At 42.0% G+C, this 14,958-nt stretch overlaps 1 protein-coding gene across 1 annotated transcript in view; it reads right to left on the bottom strand.

Moving 5' to 3' along the window:
- The window catches only part of znf385c (zinc finger protein 385C), an 89,610-nt gene that overhangs the window by 13,794 nt on the left and 60,858 nt on the right, over positions 1-14,958 (bottom strand). The window contains exons 2-4 of the mRNA XM_035654335.1: positions 13,406-13,548; positions 7,075-7,185; positions 2,679-2,898 (exon numbers count right to left, since the gene is read on the bottom strand). Coding sequence (XP_035510228.1) covers positions 2,679-2,898; positions 7,075-7,185; positions 13,406-13,548 — 474 coding nt within the window. The remainder of the gene's footprint in view (positions 1-2,678; positions 2,899-7,074; positions 7,186-13,405; positions 13,549-14,958) is intronic.

Raw genomic sequence — 14,958 nt, 5'->3', positions numbered from 1 at the left:
GCCAGCTCTAGCAGGTGAGCTATCCAGGGACCCCATTTTTTTTTTTTTTTTTCAACCATGTTGAACTGTTATATGTTTACAGTAGGCCAGAAAGGACAAACCAAACAGTGGCTATAGATAAGGCAGTTTGCTTTTTTCGGTCATTTTGCGGCCACCGTAGTTTTTCCTTCATCCTTGGAAAAGGGAGGGTGAAGCTTCAGAGTTGTGATCTACTACACTGCGAGATGCCACTAAATCCTACATACTGGACCTTTAAATACAAAAAGGATACAACGCTATAGTTGCGGTTTGGTTAGATTTAGGCACAATAAGGACTTTGTTAAGGTTTAGGTTAAAGTTACTGCTTCATTAAGGTTAGGGGACTTTTGTTGTCATGTGGTTAAGGTTAACAATTGTGGTTAAAAGAAACTGACACTGACTGTTGGTAGGAAATGGGAAAAAAACTTAATTTTGTGCATCTTACTACACCAACCTCCTCTCTCTGTGGACTCGTTAACAATCTGACACTACAATACTTCCTCCTATGCTCCAAATGTACAAGGATAATAATTCCTAGAGTCAATAGAGATTTTCACAATAGATTTTTCAGTCTCACTAAAGTTTAACAGACAATCTATAGGCTTTAACGATTGCTGTAGAGGTTGTGTCGGTACTTGAGCAGTCTAAGGTCCTGTATTTGGGTCTGGTCCTATCATATTGCTATTTCTCCTAACTATGTTGTGTTTACATTTTAATTACCTGGCCCATCCAACTGTGGCACTTTTCCAAATACACTTGGAAAGCAATTTATGACTCACTATTTGTTCGTGTGTACCTCTAGAACCCCACAGTCAAAAGGTGGTATATAAGTGGTTGCAGCTCCTGGGTCTAAATGTGCATTAGTTGATGATCTAATGGAGCTGCAGACGCTGACCTTGTGGGTCTAGAGTCTGTTTATTCTGAGCCAGACAGGCTGCTCAGAGGAACGGCCGACAGGTGTGTTATTGGTTCCTGATGGCAGACAATGTGGGCATTACCTTCAGACAGCAGCCCACCAGCCTTCAGTTTCATGGCAGACATAACTCATTTCATAGAGTGTTAATTTGGAGCGCTATTCCATTACAGGTTGGCATTGTGGTGCATGCCACCACTGGCTCGCACTGCTGCATTTCAATTTCACATTAGGCCAATCACACAATTGGGCTTATTAAAGAGTGTTCCTCCTCACAAAATTGCCTTGGAACTGTAAAATTATTCACAGCATAAAAACTAGCTATGAATTATCTACTTTCTCTCTCCAATGACCCCCCTATCCCTCCATGCTCTTTCTCTCTTATTCCTCCCTCTCTCTGTCTCCTTCATTCATTTCATCTTATCTTTCATTTTTCACTCATCATCTGCTTTCGTCTCCACTGCTGAATCCCTCTTTCAGAGCTCTCCTTTGCAACGGCGGAATATTAAAATGAGATTTGATGAGAGCGTTATCAGGCTTCCAGTCTTTTGTCCACTTTCTCCTTTCTGAAGGAGACTCTTAGTGCTCAAGGCAAAAAAAAGTGTGCATATGTGTGTCCACGTGCACATGAGCATGTCTATGGGGCTAAAGGAGGAGGGGTTACAAACTGTCTCCCCTCTTCTCTCAGTACCTTCATATCTCTTCTCCAATAATCCATCTATCATCCAAGTGCATTTGAAATTCTGCTCAGATAGTGATCTTTCTCCGGGGCGGGGGGAGGTGGAGGGGAGAATGAAGTAGGGAAGTAGAAAAGAGACAGGGAGAACTGCTCCTCCACTCCGTCACCTTGGATGGATAAATGTAAAGTGTGGACCCAGACGAGTGCAACATGAGAAGGTAATGGGCTCACTCTGCAGTCAAAGTGCCATTGGAGCCATTCATGCTCTCGGAGCTAAAGTTGTGGAAAAGTCAACATTCCTATTCTGCTCAAAGAAATCCAATGCATTCGTCTTTCTTTATCAAAAGGTAAAATGCCTGTATTTACACCACCAATGTGAAAACATTTTAACTTTTTGTAAAAGAAGTTTTTTTTCTATTTGACAGCCCCTCAAAATGAAAACTCTTACCTCTATTTTGCTCCCTCTCAACTCAGCTAGAACCATGTGTTCTTTTCATGCTGCACAAATACACCAATTCTGGTTCTACAACTACCCTCTCTGTCTAACCGAGATAGATAGGAGAGAGCGAAAAGGAGTCAAGCACTGGAAATTAAGAGGCAAAGGGGGTAAAAACGACCCCAGTGAAGCTACAATCGATCTCAGCCAGCCCCTTTATTTATACAACATCTCTTGCTCGCAGACATCCCACAATCCCACAGCTTCGGAGCTCACTATCCATCACAAGGCACAGGGACAGAGGGCCAGGTCAGAGAGGTTTTGGGTAGGATAGAGTGGTTTGAAATTGCTGAAGTTCCAAAGCACAGAAACACAGAGGAGATAGGAGGGTGAGAGGGTGAAGGATAAGGTGTACAGAAGATGTAATCTCAAAGTGTAACACAATGGAGCAGAGAGAAAGAGATAAGGGAGGTCAAGACATGGAGGATGGAAGCTGTCAATGATGTGAGAAGTGGATTGGTGGAGGGGGTTTGAGATTTGAGAAAGATTGAGTGGAGTGTGGGGTGGTGGGGGACCAAAAGTGCACTAGAATGATCATCAAGAAATGCTTTTCTCTCTGTCTGTTAACGTACTTGTTCCCTCCACTAAGCTCGTATCCATGAGTGTGGGAAGGGCTGCTTCGGATGTGGAAGTCTTGCTTCGGTCCCGATCTCGTTCCCGGTCTCTGTCTCGGTCTCTCTCCCTTCCTGTGGACGACGCCTCCCCGGCTCGTCGCTGCCTGTTCTTCTGGGCCTCCATGGCTTTGAGCTTCCGGGCATGCTTGTGTCCCTTGTAGTGGGCCTCTGCTTGATTCTGCAAGAAAATGATAGAAAGGTTGGGAGGGAAAAGCAGACAGGAGTGTCTGACTCGATGCACTAGCTGCTGGAAAGACTGGAGCCCACGTGCAATAAATGTTAAAACTCTCGCCTGAATATTTGCTCTCTCGCAGGCATACACAGGCTGCAAGGAGGAGAGTCTGTTTCCACCTGATAACAGCGATGGCACATTGGGAGGCCAGAGGTATAATTGCATGTGTAATATGCAACAAGAGAGAGGATCCCATCTCCACAACTACACTATTAATGTGCACTGTGAGAGTCAGCCTCTGCGAGTCCTAGACACGTGACAATACATACTAATGTCACACACATCTGAGCACTCAATAGCACACAAACCCACAAACACAAATCAGACACCTTCTTACTGACTGCGATGGAGCAATAAACATGTTCACACACATTTTCTTTCGGGGGTGGATCACGATTTACCTTCACATTCTCATCATTCTCACGGCCCTGTTCAATCCAAGAACAAAGCCCCTGTTGTAAGAGCAAGCGTGGATACATAAGAATAGCAGAGAAATCAATACAGAGATCACTCATTAAAAGCTAAAACAACCTCCAGGAATCAGCTCTCATCAGCTCCCGGCCTGGATAAGACATAGTTATAGAGGGATGGAGCAGAACTACTAAAAAAAACACCACCACTTCAGTACATACAGTACAATAATGGCTAAATTAGATGTTTTGTTTCAAATTAAACCCAAATTGTGGAAAATGTACCCCCTTACTCCAAAAAACAAAACAAATTAGAGAATACTAAGTAATATGAACATTTTCATACCCTCAATACTTAAGAGATGGATGGATTAAGCATAGAGGATTAAGTATAAAACTACATTTTTTTCCCCAAAGGGTCTATGTTTTGACAAGTGGAGCAAGGTAAGACGTTCCTCCAAGACTGCAATGCTTCCTTCCGAGTTTTACTTCCTCAAAAAATAAATCATGCAAATCCTCTGGCACCAAACAGGTTGAGTACAGAGACTGGACTTTGCTTTGAAGACTCCTAAGTGAGGAATAAATACATGCAGAGACTTGAAATCACGAAAAGACTTTTTCATTAGAAGCAAAATGTGGATTTTCCTGATTACCTGAGCATCAAATAATAAGCAGTAAATAAATGTGCTGCTTGCGATGTGTTAGTGTGCAGATTCAAGGTTACATGCACACATACATACACCGCCACCACAACCAGTCTCATGTGTTAGCTCTGTGTAAACACCAACACTCTAGGGATGTAGTTAAACATGTACACTTCACATTAGCGAGCCTAATGGTGTGATATAGTGGAGCCCTATAAATAATGTGGCTGTCAAGGCATCTGTAAAAACAACTCAAACACTTGAGTGCGTTGTGTGACAGATCTGCCGTGAAAAGGCTTCAGAGATTAGCGTGATGTGGCGAATTCTTCCACCTCCTTCTCTACCACCATTCCCTCAGTCCAATTGAGTCTTAGTGGAGGTAGAGGGACAAGGTGTGAAATGAGCTTTGGTTTTCCACATCACCACTACGGCCAGCAGGATACAGTACTCTTCAAAGGGATCAGTGATGTCCGGTGATTAACCAGTCCTATGGTTAAAAGCAAAAATCGACTATATCTGGTGCATAGACTATGTGGGACATGTTCCTCTATAGCTCTGAAATGGCACTGAAGAATGTTTTGCTTAAAAATAACAAAGACATAAAAATGAAGTGGATCTGGCAGTTGGCTTGCTTAATTTAACAATCACTGAGCTGCCTGTTTTGATTGTGGAGGTGCATAGAACCGTACAGTTTCCCCTCAAGTCACTTACAATGAAGGGTGTTGGTAAAAAATATTGCTTTTGCCAAAATTTGCCACTCTTTGTTTTATTTTTTGTTGCATTGTGCTACAAATACATGCAGCCTAATCATGTTCAATTATATTATGACAATATAAAATTTTAAATATGATGAACAAGAGGAACGACATAAAATAAAAGATGTATGCAGGTACAAGAGTATCAAATTGACTGAAGACTCTCCTTTCACACACAAACAATATTCTCACTGTATGTCCTTGACCTATTTTACAATATTTCAACACCACTGTACCTGGATTATAGACACCCAACATATCAGTGTAATGCAAAGTTGCTTATTCTACACCCAACATTACACAGTCATTTTAGATGATTATTATCTTCTATACAAAACTGCACAAATATCAAAGAGCTGTTAAGTAATTCATGAGTTCTATCAACCTGTATGGGAAACAACTAGGAATTGAGACATTCAAAAAACTAAAGAAATTAGCAACAACATAAGAACTACAACAGAAATACCTGAAGTTCCACATTAGCATGCACATACTGCAATATTAACAATGCTTCAAATCATTTTATTTGATCTTTTTTTTGTATTGATAAGGACATTTTAGCATTAACATTTAGCAATCGGAGGAGGCTAGGAGGCTCAGGCCACTCAGGTGTTCTTCTGCTGCGACATTCGCGGAATACAGTTATTGACATCTTATGCCTGTACAGTGAACATAAAGCTACACCTAGCAGTTGATTAGCTTAGCTTTTTTTGTCTGTCTGAAGGTAATATAATCTCCCTGACAGTACCTTGTTATTTAACTCGAACACCAAACCATAGTGTAAAAATGACATGTCGGGGTTTTTAGGTGGGTTGTGTGCTGCCCAGTGCAGCATTGTCCTGGACTCTCTGCTGGTTGCAACCTCACAGTATAGTTTTAAGTTGCAGTTAGGAAATGTTTTGTTAGCTTTGTACAAAGAGCATTTTCCCCCTGTCTTCAGTCTTCATGCAATTAACGGCTTCTGGCTCCAGTTTCATATTTTACAAACACGAGTGAGATATTGATTTTCTACTGTAAGTGTTTTTCTCAAAATGTCAGGATTGTCATTAAGGGCACATGTATGTCAGCACCTGTAATCACACCCAACAGTGACGTCACAGTGCATTAACACACCCTGGAATAATCCTATACCACTACATCACTGCTGCAAGGTTAAAAGTTGAACTACTGGAGGTCTGCAGAAACAAGATTTCCAGCTGGTGTCGAGTTGCTCTTTCAGGTCAATTTGTGCTATATTGAGCAGCAGGGAAAGCTTACTTATTACCCCTTTGAGCATTATGCACAAAGATAACTGGGTATAATATCTGAGCAAACTCTGTGGAAGGTGCATGGAAGTGTTAGGAAAGTATTCATGCTCTCAGAGAGACAGATAAAGCTACAGTCAGACCTGACACTCCTCTTTAAGTCGGTGTGCAGAGGCAGGGAATGGGATTTGCTCTAGTGTGTGAAGAGCACGTCTGAGTCTCCTCTCCCCCCTCAGCTCCCTGTCTCCTGTGCCTCAGCCCTTCTTTGAAGATGGAGTCCAAAAAAATGTGTGTGCCTGTGTGTGTGTATTTTACTGTGCCCAGACATGAGATGTCTTAAGGCTTTCTGGACTATTATCTATTTGTTTATGTGAATATGCATGAAATGTCGAGGGATGTTTGCTCGTGTGTCTCTGGGTGTGTATGTGCGTGCACTGGTGCGCATGGGTACAGTATGAGGGCATGTATTTGTGTATGTGTACGAGTGATAGAGGTGGCAGGGATGGGAGAAATAGAACGAGGAGCCGAGAATGCTGCTTCCTGCTGGGGCCGCTGATTGTTTCTGCTCTTTGCTGATAAACGGCAGCTCTCCCTGCTGTCTAATCCCTCATACCAAAACAACAGGCAGGCGCACACATACAGATTTCACTGAAAAGAAAAGGAAATAAACTTTTTAAAACACATAGCGACAAAAAAACCCCTAAATGACTAACTTCTGATTTTAAGGTCCATACATTTGCATCCACTAAAAGGGAAAAACTGAAAACTTGTTTTCTGTTTTGCATATGCACACAAAGACACACATTTGCTTTACACACACACACACACACACACACTGAGGTAATTGAGGAAGGCCATATTTTCAAAAAACAACATTCAAGAAGATAGCAGAAGCACAAAACAAAGAGATGTTGTTCTCTGAGGCTAGACTCACTTTTTTGGTATAAATTGCTTTTATGTTGTAAATTACACAGTCTCGCATGCTGTCCATTTCTCTCTCTTATTGTCCCACAACCTCTCTATATTTCTCATAAACACCAGGGCATAAAGCCTCTAAAATATTTCTTACCGTAGAGTTAAAGCGCAGGTGGCAAATGTTGCAGGAGATAATCTGTTTCTTCTTTAGGGGCTGAGGGACACCAAATGTGTGGTTGATCACTGCCTTCTGCACAGGGTCCATCTGAGAGACATAAAGAAAAGAACAGTACAAACAACATTAGTTCTATAAGATTTCATTTTCCCAAATGATATATCAGTGCAGCAGAACAGCTTCACCTCAGAGGTGAGGGAAGGTTGCCCAGATTCAATCTTTAGTGTGGCCATACTTTTATAAAGAATCCTTTAATACATCAGTAGACAGTGCAGCATTATATCCAATTATTTCCAGCAGCTACAGTGGAATGTAATGGGGAAACATCTTCAGTTATTAGCGATGAATATTTTTATGTCTGTCCTTCAGAATTGAAGAGTAAGGGCATCTTTTTGGCACCGATGTTTAGAAATCTATTGAAAAGAGAGACAACTGATTCCTTGTTAAGGGTGAAAGCTGGCAAGTTAAAACTAATGCAGTCTAACTCAAAAGACTTGCAACAAATCCTGCCTTCATGAAGGTTAAAATTTAGTTATGTTGAAACAGTTTTACAGAGCCTAATTGTGCGACCATTTTGAAGGCAAGAGGGCATGAAGAGGAATATGCTCCTTGCGTGTTAATCATAGCAAGTCAAAATAAAAAAATAAATCAAAACTAAGAACAAGAAATCAAGGACAAACAAGGACTGTCTACTTTAGATAGCTGAGCAGGTTTGTGACATAAATCTGGAACAACTGAAAACTTCCCTCAGTGAATTAGCATGAGGTTGCATGACCCTGTGATGTTAGGGGACTATCTAAATTTCTCCCTGCAGGACAGTGTGTGATACTTCGGGCTTGGTGCATAACCTTTCTGACATTAGGGGCTGTTTTGCACATGCAATGAGTAACAGTGGCTGTATTTTATTTTGTTACTTTTCATAAAGAGTCACACTGACATGCTTGTTATGATGCACTAGATGAGGGTAGCCTTTATGACAAAAGATAACCTGAGTGGAGAGGCCTACTTTATACATTTCATCAAGCAATACTGAAATGTATGCAATACTGCACCAACCAATTATTGCATTTCAAATGACATAACTTTGTGGTAACGTGAGAAGTCACAGCACAAGAAGATGGCCTTGCTTCAGAATCTTAAGTACTTTCTTGACACAATAGATGATATTACTGCTCCCACAGAATTTCTTTCCTGTTTTTTTTTAAAATGTTTACATTTTCCCCTCCCTTACAAATGTCAAGGCACAGCTGTGGAGGCAGCTTTGGCCACTTTATTATGCAAACCTACAAATGGCTCATTTGGAAAATAATTTGTTCTACTGTCATTATAACAATAAATATTAAGGTATTAATAATAATGTATTTTTTATTGACAATGTATCTAATTAATTCCCAAGGTCCACCCACATATTTCTAATTTGTCTAAATAGACCTCTTCTTAGGACAGTGGAAGGGTGTACACAATGTACTCTACTGACATCTTCTTCAGTCTTCATTGCACGTGTTAATGTGGGAGAACTTACATTTTTATCATTCTAATTGATAGTATGTTGAGATTGGTGACCTCATGTAATTTTTGTACAATACAAATTCTTACTATTGGAGGAACATTTTTCACATATGTAGATAAGTGTGATTTTTTTATTTAATTAGAACTTTTCAGAGGCAATGATCATAGCATGATTGCTTGATTTTTTTATATATGACAATAGCCTACTCAGTATTGAAGCAATGCCTCTTTCTAGTTTGAACCGACGGTTCATTGATTGCAACTGTGCCTGTTCTATTTAAGTGACCCAACGCTATTACTCTGTCAGCACTGGTGTCTGTCGGACTGAAATGTTTGCTGTTGGTTTTAATGTCACTTTACTGTGTATGGGAAGGAACAATATTTTGATTTCAGATACGTGACTGTATCTGTGGCTGTTGTGCTCTTAATTATGTAAACAGTAAAGACAGACGACATTCTGCGGGTGTGGAATCCTCTTTTCTGTACGTGACTGCTCACTGTGTTTAGCTCATAATTAAGATTGGTGTCAGATTCACTCTTAATGCATTGCAGGCTAAAGTAATCTGCCCCTGCTGTTACAGTGCAGAGAATATATTGATGGAACTGCCCCACCCTTTCACCACTACCAAACACTTTTTAATTGAACATCCAGACCTCAAAAATGGGGCTGAGCCGGTCCTGTGCCAACCAACAATACTCAAAATATCGATATTAAAATAGTTCATGCTGAAATAAAAATGAAAACATAATGTTTGCAGAAATGTACACCCAGAATGCAGTTTCTGTAAGTCAAACAGGTATTCAAAGATCGCTCAACTTTAACTGCTTCTGTTTTCTCATTCAAGTTTCTGATGCTGGTAGAGATTGTGGAGACAAGGAAGTTGAAGAAAGACTCTCAGTAGTTTTTTCCACTTACTCAAGTCTAGCAAAGCCATTATACTGCAAACCTTTCATTCAGTGTGATCACACTGTATGAATGTATGAACGTTAACACAGTGATTGCATAGCAGTAGGGTTCTATTCAGTAATGAGACATGGCAAAATGATGTAAAGTTGCCTGGATGTAAGAATGTGTGTATCCCGCCGTCGCTCTGTATCACAAAGTAAATTGAAGAATATAGACACAGTTACTGTGGGGAATATAATTGAGACGATACAGCCTGATACAGGTGTCTGATGATATCAGTGGGTGAAATCTGACGCTCAACTATAAATAGCTACACCATAGGTACCTGTAGGGGGACTCCCGTTGACGCCTTGCCTTATAAATTCAGCTTCAGCCTTCATGTTTCTCTCCACACAGTTTCTGTAAGATAAGTAAGTTTGTTCCTAACACAACAATTTTGTCCGGTTGTTATGAACCTCAGGATACGGCTAGTATTTTTATGCAGTTAGAGTTCATTGTAATTTCAGAAATGTGACTGTCTAATGCATTATGAATCATTGCAGCCCACGGGAAAGTGTTTCAGGAGAGGGTTTTCGGCAGACTAATTCAGTTTTAACTGTCTGTGAAAGGACTGCAGAGAGTCCCAGAATGGCATACTATAAACAGCAGAGTTAGAGCCGAGGCTTCATTAGAAGGTCTGCATGCCATGATGACAGCTGATTTCATTGCGGCACCCTTCAACTTGGTATCACATATAACAATCACCTTGGATCTCTCCCCAGGCTGGCACAGGGCCTGGCCCAGTCCATTCCGCGGCTTGCATGGGAGATGGGACTCAGGATGGCCGGGCAGAGCGCCGTTCTTAGTTAGTGCGCTCACTAGAATCACACCAATGGTACTGCTGACAGCCTCAGCTGCCCAGAGATCAAGGAGTGTTGGTGTATTGATGGCAGCGAGGATGGCACACTGCCTTGCTTTCTTTCTGAGAACACAAGCCTGAGCAACATCAGATCCCTCTTTACCACACAAAGAGTTGTGCCATGTCCAAGGCAGCTGCCTCCTGTGCAAGAGTGAAGTCTGTTTACTATGGATTCCTCAAGGCCAGGTGTGAGAGGGAATATAAACACACCTGACACTGAAACCTCCAGGCTGGAGGTATATCTCTCCCTAAGGGCTATCTTTGCCTTTGTTGCTTTATTTTTGGCCTCTTCTACATGACTCAAAGCTACCTCTGGGAGCAACTGACTTTTCCCTTCACCAGCTGAAGTCTGACCACAGAAACCTAGCTCTCCCACTCCGGCTGCCCTCTGTCCACCTAAGCAGAGCAGGCTGCACACAGCTATTTGTTTTAGGAACTGAAGAATGTGCCCATTGTCTGTCCGCAGCCATCCTGAACCGACTGCTATAAATGCGTCTTTTGTCCAAGCCCTCCGTCCTCCCCCACCATCCTGGTGCAGACAGAACTTATCCTGTGCCGGACGGCTGAGTCCGTGATGGGGTTTCAGGGTAGGTAGAGAGAAAGAGGGAGAAAGAGACGAACAGAGACATGAGGAGAGGGTGAGGAGGGGCGGGGGGATGTAAAAAGGGACACCAGGGGAACCGGAGGATATTTAGTTTTAGAGACAGGTGCATTCATCTTCCCCCCTGCACACGTCCGGGACAACGTGTGCCTTATCAGGGCTAAGAGAACCTGGGGCTCCCAGTTGAATGGACTTTGTGATTAATGCCACAGCTGCGCTGTCAGACTGTGTGTTATGGAGGCTAATCATCTCCTCCCGGGACTGAAGCAACACTGATTTGATGTTATTTCCGCAGTTATCATAATTTCTGCATTCTGGTTGTGGTAGATTCCACATCCCACCGCAAGTTGTATTCTCCTTAACAATGGCTGACTAAATATCATTGCAACTCTGTAAATAATATTTTCATAAGCTTGGTGCATTCATTGATAATCTACCGCTTTTTTCTTTTGCAATAACTGTAGAATTGCCACTGATATGACTACTTTTACTTTTTCTAATAAGTAAGCATAAATAAAAAGTGCTTTAAATTCTGAAACATATTTGCTGTGGGTTGTCAAAAATTTTTTTTATCAGACAACATAAAGGCAAGAACAGAGCTGTGAGCCACAGACATTGGTTTGAGAATAGAAAAATAAGCATAACACAGAACAACTACTGACCAGAGACCTGCCCTACTGCCTCCACCACTAATATAAATACATGAGGGTGTCGGAGGAATGAATGTTTTCCATGCTGCCTTTGCTGCTAGGCATGCTCAATCCTCCATAGGGCAGTATAGCCAACCCCACGAGCAAAAGCAGTGGGCAGCAGAACAAATGAATAAACTGCACTTTTCACATAACAGGCTGGAGACTCCCTACATACACACATACACATCATACAGCACACATTTATGTCTCATCCACCACACATAAACTCCACTGTAAGAACCCGCCAGATGTCTGTGTGGCCCTACATCTCTCTCTCTCTTCCCACCTTTTTTTCGCTTGGTTTGAAAAGGTGTAAAGTGCATGCTGGAGCCAAAGCTCTGGCTTATGTTTCATTTACAGACCACAGAACTGGAGATGGTTTCACAGTGTGCGATGAGGGAAGTGAACACACAGATGCACACACACACATGCGCACACACAGTGTAAAACTAGGATCAAAGAAATCAGAAGTGCTTACACACATACACACACACACACACACACACAAACCGACAATGGGTATAGTGCTGGTAAGTAAAGGATCAAAGATACAAGCTTTTAATTCCAGGCACCGAGGCATCATAGCCAAGGGGCTTGAGGACCGAACAGTTTGTTGCTGACGTTCGAAACAAATTAATATGGGTCTCATCTGTAGAGATGCTGAGGTGACAACTAGCCATTCTGAGAGGTGAAACACCGCTTGAATAAAGATTAGCACCCCAGACCTAAGGTAAGGCCTCCGCACAGAGACAGCGGTAAAGTTTATGGCACGAGTACTGGAGGCTAAGGTCTGGCAGAACAGATAGTGAGATGGTGAATAACTGGGCGGCGAGCATTAAGGACACAATTTTATAGGCCTGTCTTTCTTTATACCTCTCTCTGATATGAACTCAAAACCATCACAAGGTTGAACACTGACACCCAAATCATGAAGTATGTGGATCACAACCCTCACCCATTAAAATGAAGGCTGTTACTGCCCCAGAGTACAAAATGATGTTAATATGTTGACATGTTTTTAATCAATACCACTGATGGATAGACTGATTCTTTGCTTTCACTCCCCTTGCCTGATATTTTGCCCTTGCAGTTTCAAAGGGAAGTGAGCAAGGCGAGACAAAATATTAAAAGGCCCAGTGTGTAACATTTAGGAAGATTGCAGAAATGGAAAATAATATTCTATGTTTTCATTAGTGTAAACATTATGTTTTTGTTACCTTAGAATTAGTCTTATATATCTACAGGCGGCACGGGTCGCCTTTCACTGAGGCAGCCATGTTGAACCGTCATATTTCTACAGTATCCCAGAAGGAACAAACCAAACACTCGCTGTAGATAGGACATTCGCCACTGTAATCCCTCCTTTGTACTTAAAAGAGGAGGGTGAAGCTAGGGAGTTGCGATCTGCAACTACACCACTAGATGGCACTAAATCATACACACTGGACCTTTTAAAGAAGCTCAAAAAGAAGTGTGTTACCAAACAGTATTTTTCTGCAGTGAAATGAGTCACCTAATCACATATTTCTGTTGGATCTAATTAGGTACTGTATTATTTTTAGAGGCATCAGTATTGGACTCTGCTAGAGAACTTTATTGTTGAAATTCCTTGTTGATAAAAGTCATAGATTAATTGGTTCCACCTTAATATCAATGTTTATCTAATTGCTATTTTCCATGATATCAGCTGCCATTGCACTCACCGTGTTAAAGTTAGGGAAGAGGCTGAGGGGAGAGGATCCATTGAGTCTGAAGGGCAGGAGGTGTTTGAGGTCGAGCTGAGGTTGCAGAGGCCGTCCTGGGACAGGGAGGGAAGCCAGAAGGGGGCTGCCCTGGGCCGACGTACCTGGACAACACAAAGAGATAGATGTTAGAAGTTAAGAAACAACCGGGGAACATTAACACAAGGGACATTTGTGTCCCAGTGTGATTGTAGGAGTGAAACTGCACCGATGGTTCCAAAAGGTCAGGTGCTGCACTCAGAGGAGGCCTGACTTTGATTTATTTGATACCAGAGGCGCCGTTACACCTCTATCTGACACACATTGTACAACTCAAATGTGTGTGTACGAGTGTGGTTGTGAGTGGGGATGTGTTTGTATCTGGGACAATACAATGTGTATGAGTAACCGTGTTTCTGTTTTTATGCAGACAATAGGAGATGGTGTACATGTGTGTTTGGGGGGAGGGGCAGTTTTGTTGGAGACTTAATACTCCCATCACCCCAATTGCCCTAGGTGATCCCCCAAGGACGTGCACCTGCCCTCATGTACATACACACACATACACACACAAACACATCATTTAATTACTGATTTATTGGCTGAGGAAAGGTGCCTGTGAGAGGGGTAGATGGGAGATATCGGATTTCAAATGGACCAGGGATGAAGAGATTTCTAATTTTCCGCTTGGCTGCGTTTCAGTGGACTGGTGCGCTCACCGGTGCGCAGGCACTTATCCCAGCACCGGGATCAATCATTGGTGTCAGCTGCAGGTCACCGTGGCCACCCCAAAGTATGCCTATCATGTGAGCCCTCGTGCAACACACACATACACTGTGGGGCGGTTGTAATCATGTGTGATAACGCACACCACAGCCAAAAAAAAAGAGAAAAAAAGAAGCAATAACTGACCTTGAAATAATACCAGCGGCTTAGAAATAGAAAATCTTGGCCAAAAAATAGTTACTTCTCGAGATAGGGGAGGGAGTGCAAGATTTCAGAGACAGATGGTGGGATACAAAAAGGGAAAGGTGAAGAAAGAAACACTGGTGCCACAGTGAAAATTTGGTAATTTATTCATAGCTGGGAGTGCACAGTACTGCACAAGGTACTACTCTGTTTATTTTACAGAGAACTCGTATTGTTGAAATAAAATTAGTTCAGTACATATATATATATATATATATATATACACACACACTATTCTATATTATGGCCTTTAATTGATAGTGACAGCTAAAGAGTGAGAGAGAGAGAGAGGGGCGACACACAGCAAAGGGCCGATGCATCAAGGACTTTTATTACATGGGGCCACCACCTCTACCATGTGAGGTACCAGTTCGCCCCAGAAATTACCAATTGTGTTGCGTATGAAATTCTGAAATTGAAATAAAGACAAAGAAAAATTAGAGAAATCCATTTTGCTAGTGGCATCTAGCGGTGAAATGTGAGATTGCAACTAACTGAACACCGCTGGCGTCTGTATTTGACGACCTGGGAATGAGAACGGGCTGTAAAGTGTGAGAGAAACAATG

The sequence above is a fragment of the Morone saxatilis genome, unplaced genomic scaffold, assembly GCF_004916995.1.
Source record: "Morone saxatilis isolate NCDOM2014 unplaced genomic scaffold, NCSU_SB_2.0 Contig14, whole genome shotgun sequence".
NCBI classification, from domain to species: Eukaryota; Metazoa; Chordata; class Actinopteri; family Moronidae; genus Morone; species Morone saxatilis.
This window is presented reverse-complemented; position numbering and strand designations above follow the sequence as displayed.